Genomic DNA, 5861 nt, shown 5'->3' on the forward strand with positions numbered 1-5861 from the left:
AACAAAAGGAGGAGGTTCTCAATTTTTTTGTGGCAATGTTTTTTTTTCTATGTATGTTCACCAATTTCTCTGTGATTCTTTTACCAATCAGCGTGAACATAGACGTTAACATTGATAAGGATAAGGCGAACTGACCCCCTTAATACTGATTATTATTTATTGTTACCAATTTAATAAATCGCTTGTCTTCTATTTTCAATTAAGAGTTCTGATTCCGATAGTTATACTGTTTTGTTACTTGTGTGACTTAGGGTTATAGAATAACTGTTATTAATAATTAATAATTAATCTACTGTGTTAACTATAGGGAGGAGATTTTCTAGTACATTAAAATGATCTCAATGTCTGATGGATTTGCCTTTTTTAGAAAATCCCCTTACAAAAGAAGCTATTACCGTAGGTGGCACGGTAAGACCTTGACTCGGCACTGATTTGCTTTTTAATTTTGGTTCCCCAGTGACAAAAATACCGCTATTAGTTTATATATGTGTCCGAAAACAGGATCACTCTTTCCGATTTTAATGAAATTTGATATGCACGTGTAATGCAAAAAAGGCATGCATGGCTGAAAACACATGAGTTTGCGAACCAGCATAATCGGGCCATTGGGAACGTTATGGAGTTTAAAATATATTCAATTTTGACTTTTCACAGTTTTACTCATCAAACATATAAATTCACAATTTTCATTACAGCCTTCGTTTTGGCTTGAAACAATTAATTTTGTACATTGAATTGTTGTATAATTAAATGCTAAGAAATATATCCCAACAACTAGACATTTCAAAATCCCATGTTATTCTTGTGGAGAAGTAAACTGTTGAAGTGTTTATCGTCAAACACGTATTAATACAATTGTTTCCTTCAAAGATAAAAAAAATCCGTGGTAAACCATTTCAACAATAATTGTATTCCAAAAGTTTAATTTTATTTCCCTGGTTTAAAGTAGAATTAAAAAAATTTCGTACGACGTAACTATCACGAAAAGGATTTTTTATTTGTTCTGTATTTTGATGTCACCCAAATTTCCAATAAAATAGTCCACAAAGATTTAATATACTCATCCATGTGTAGATGAAACAAAAAAAAATATGTTACAGACTTTTTTACGTAAAACAAATCGATTCTGCTGAAGAAAAACCAGCAAAGCCAGTAAAAGCTCGATATGAAAGCTACAAAGTTCATAAGCGATATACTGCGGCGGTTCGTATTGGATGGTCGAATAATAATTGACATTAACTAATATTAAATACAATACCGTCATGGTTTTAATAACGTTATATTGGTGTTTGCGTCGATCGCAATATGTGATGTTTTGCGTTTGTTTTTGCCGGTGCAAACAGCTGTTTGATATTTGCGGATCGCTTGTTGTAATTATCAGATGTTATATGTGTTTGATATTAGTTTCGCGGATGTAATATTGTGCTGCAAAAACCGACTGGACGTTTAAATAATATTGAAAGCTATGAGGTTTACATGTAAGCTTATATAAAATTTATGTGGACATTTTATTTTACGTTGTTAACCGTTATTATCGTTTAATATTACTGTGGTAGGATGACTAAATTAATATAGATAATTTGGGACCTTTTCCATTAATTCACTACCCCTAGTTGAATGTGGTTAGGTTAGTCTAGGTTAGGTTAGGTTAGGATATGCTATAATAGGTTAGATTTTTCTTGCTCTATAATAAACTCACCAAAGTTTTATTCACCACCACTTCTATTGCTAATAATCTATTGCTCTAAATACTAGTGGTAGCGAATTAACGGAAATGTCTGAGTTTCTTTTATAATGATGTGGAATGTATGGCATCTGACTGTGATCATATTTACACTATTAATAGACTAATGCAATTTTGTGATAAACATGCTTTAGATATGCAAACCAAAATATAAATTAGGTGCGACATACTCTTGTTTGTTAGGAAATTACTTGATCGTTTGTTAGCACTTAAATGCTCAAAATATTTTTTGAAATTTGGAGAATTAATGCACCCAAGCTATAGTGGCTTTTATATTATTTGCCACATAGTAAACAAACATTAGCACACGTCAGGATTTGAACCCGAAGGTCTTCAGGATGGCGCGGCACTTAACGCACAGACCATCCAAGTAATATGATAAACTCAAGTTATTTTAAATATCATTGACAGTGGTATTAATTGGCTTGTTTTTTACTATATTTTGCTAAACTGACAAGATGCCCCGCCGATTCAAATTCCTTTGCACCAATCTTCAACTTCTTTAAGAAAACTATTGTTGTATTATTTTATGTAAGTGTAAAAAGAGGACACAATTGAAGTCCTGACAATGATAAGTAATGATAGTGTATTTACAACTATTTCACTTATAATGATAGTCGTTAACAACTAACCTAAAAATAAATTGTAAGTAAAATCTGAGCATTCTTGGTGTTTGGCTGTATTTTGTAATTTCTTTTGGCAAAATTTATCCCATAAAAACTGCCAAGTTTAAAATTTGACAAACATTTTTCATACTCCAATCATCCGACCCCAAACATTTGCGTTTTTCCCATGCGATTAAAATACGAGAGGAAAAGAATAAAAAAACTAAATTCGTCAGCCCGGATATGTTGTTTGAAAACTGCCCTCATGAAGTTTTGTGGTTTTTAAAGCCTAAAGTACACAGCTTTTACAGCCTTTATAAAACTGCTGCCTGCTTTTTCATTTGTTTTAATTATTTGATGACGTTCGCAGAACGGCCACATTTTTTTTTGTTTGAACCAAAGTGGAAATAGGGGATTGTCAATGAGGGTGGCACAGTGTATTATTACATGTAAATGTCAATTTTTTTATTGTGAAAATTCAGCTTTACACATTATTTTTTACTTGTCACAACTTTCTGTTATTCGATTAATAGTTTTACCACCAAATAGTCTAGTGGTGAGCAAAGTACATATTTTTGGAAAATCCTTATTGGATCCGATCACAAAGTTTGTTCACACCCATTAAATATCCGTACGTTATTTGCAGTTGGCATGCAAAAATATTTTAATTATTTTACTAGCCTAATTAAGGACTTCAAATACAATTTCTTCGATTTTTAAAAGGTTCTTACACGGAAATAAAATTTAGCGGACACTGCTACACCATATAAAAACATTTTGATTTTATTTGTTTACTATTGATACACAATACACAAATTAATTGTTGTATTGGATATTAAATTATAGCGGAACCCTATTTAAAAGGTTTCCATTTTAGCCCAGTTGTGCATAAGCAACGTGAAACATTTTTGTGAAAACATTAATAATTTAAGATTAAGGCCCGTCGATTATGATGAATAATTGTAGCCGATTTTTCGTTCTTTAACTAAGTTGCAAAAAAAACCAATCTAATAATAAACTCTATCAGACGCTGAGACACCGCTTTTGCAATAAACAAACAATACAATTTTACAACATCTCCATTTTAAAGTATTATGAAGTACAAGTTCTCACTCAATCTCGCTTTTCATAAAATAAACAAGAAGAATATTAAATTCGCAAAATTACAGTGCCATTTTTTTATTAGATTAGGCAATTTTCAATTTTTTATACCTATCATTCGCGAGTAAATTTAATCAGTTATTTTTCCAATATATTTTGGTGTTATTGGTTGATAAAATAAATTTAAACTAAAAATACTTGTATTTTACATCATTATGGTACGAACTCAATACACATATCAAAAAGTAAGTAAGCCTGTGCCTATTTATATTTCATATTTAGTTATTTTTAGTGTTACTAGGTTACGTGATATATTTGCATACTGTATGCATTGTAGACTTTTAGTATTTAAAATCAAATGAATCCCACTATTTGTTAAGGGTGTGTAAAGATTAGTTTAGTGAGGTTAATGCTAAGCCAAAGTATGAGTCTATCGCAACTATACTCGGTGCTACACACAAGTGTGAAATAATCCTCTTCGACAACATCTCCACGTCGAAACGGGAGGAAATTTAATTTAATCGAAATCCCGCGAGACATAGCAAAGCCACAATAAAACTAAAGCACAAATAATGTTTACTAATAAAGGGGGTCGAAGCTGCGGTATCTCTAGTGGGGGGAGGGGAGGGTCTAGATAATAGTCGGCTTTATTAAGTACTGCTTACCACTACCACTTACCTGGAGAATCCATAAGACAAAACAGGGCTTGCGGCGCGGGACAGTTAATTTGCTCAGCCATAGCGACCGAGCCCCGCCCCCTGTGTGGACCAATCAGAGAGCAGGAGCGTCCCCCCACCCTCCTACCCGCCCATACACCGTGACACCCGGTACATCTGATCAGTTGCCCGTCGGACCCATGTGTGTAGACATGGACGATACACGCCTGTTCTTGGGCTACCACGTGCCGTCCGCGCAGAACTTCGAGAGTCCTTTGGATCTGAGAGGACACCTGAGCCCACCAGCGCCTCCGTCCCCGGGCCCCAGCACTGCCGAGGAGTCCGACGCCGACATCAACGTGGACTCGGACGACCCTGAGGACCGCTACCGGTACGACTTCCATAGATACCCGCAGGAAACGCGGATAGAAGAAGCCCCTACTGAAGACGCTGAGAAGAAACCTTCATCGAACCTGGTGAAGCCTCCGTACTCCTACATAGCGCTGATCACCATGGCAATACTTCAGTCGCCGCACAAGAAACTAACGTTGAGTGGCATTTGTGAGTTCATCATGGCGAGATTTCCCTACTACAGGGAGAAGTTCCCCGCGTGGCAAAACTCTATAAGACACAACCTCTCGTTGAACGACTGTTTCATCAAGATCCCCAGGGAACCCGGTAACCCTGGCAAAGGTAACTACTGGACCCTGGACCCCATGGCGGAGGATATGTTCGACAACGGGAGTTTTCTCAGGAGGAGGAAGCGCTACAAGAGACAACCTCCGGAATTGTTCCTGCGTGACCATCACATGGCGTCGTTCCTGGGGCAGGACCCGTACCACCCGCTACATCTGCACCCTCCCTACCCGTATCTGTCACCTCTGCCGCCCGCGGTGCCACTACTTCCTCCGGCCGACCTCGCACGGCTGTCCCTTGGACTCAACTTCCTGTCTAGCTCCGGGAGTACACTTCCATGTAAGCCTGTGCCTGTGACCGCCTCCTCGCAGCTGCCTCTGCCCAGGCCGGTGTTCAGTATAGAGTCGCTCATCGGCAAGTCGACCCCGAAGATTCCCAAGCCCGCGGCCAAGGTGGCGGAGCCCCTACTGCCTCCTGTGACTCGCTCCCTCGACTCCGCGTTCACCCCACTGGCAGCGGCTTGGGCCAGGTGAGCCGCCCTAGGCCAAGGTAATCTTTTCCACGTGTAAGTACCAAATGACGATCCATAAGCTGTAATATTTTAGTGCGGATAGTTATATTGCAGATAGCTTTATTGAAATTGCGTTAGAGAATGTTTTGGTTAAAATACAGCAACTGAGGAAATCAGGTATGAAATAGTTGAGAAAATACATAAAATACCAATCATCAAAAATTTTTTTTAAATAATTCATTCTAACCAATTAGGAAGTGTGCTATAACCATTGAAACGATGCGAGCAGAAAAAAAATTGCAATGCAAATACAGTATCCGATTTCAAATGTTTACATTTAAAATTCACAACTATGTTAATTCGTAGTATATTAGTAATTTTTTTTATTAAATAGGGTGATTCGTATAGCAATTGAGTCAAACAATCGATGTTCAGTACTCATTTAGCAGTTTTTTTCAAGCTCAACCAGTATTTTAAACATTCGACGTTTGCCTACTGCACCATATGCTCGAGAATCCAATGGTATTTGCAATAAAAATTTTTATCACAGTTTTGAAAACTTGCAAAAAGGTCATATAATTAAACCCACGAAAAATACAATACATTTT

The 5861-nt window shown here is 37.0% G+C and overlaps 1 protein-coding gene across 1 annotated transcript; it reads left to right on the forward strand.

Annotated features, from left to right (window-relative positions):
- The first annotated feature begins 4166 nt into the window (after nt 1-4166).
- LOC128997184 (forkhead box protein D3-like) lies at nt 4167-5349 on the forward strand. Its single transcript, XM_054422781.1, has one exon. The coding sequence runs from the start codon at nt 4307-4309 to the stop codon at nt 5273-5275; it is 969 nt and encodes a 322-aa protein (XP_054278756.1). The 5' UTR covers nt 4167-4306; the 3' UTR covers nt 5276-5349.
- Nucleotides 5350-5861: the final 512 nt, after the last annotated feature.

This window comes from Macrosteles quadrilineatus, unplaced genomic scaffold (genome assembly GCF_028750875.1).
Source record: "Macrosteles quadrilineatus isolate MER2022 unplaced genomic scaffold, UCM_ALF_1.0 Scaffold_6__1_contigs__length_79288215, whole genome shotgun sequence".
Classification (NCBI taxonomy): domain Eukaryota; kingdom Metazoa; phylum Arthropoda; class Insecta; order Hemiptera; family Cicadellidae; genus Macrosteles; species Macrosteles quadrilineatus.

Bases quoted from the DNA above. Each gene is read 5' to 3' on its own strand.
- LOC128997184 (XM_054422781.1), top strand. From the start codon at position 4,307: ATGTGTGTAGACATGGACGATACACGCCTGTTCTTGGGCTACCACGTG.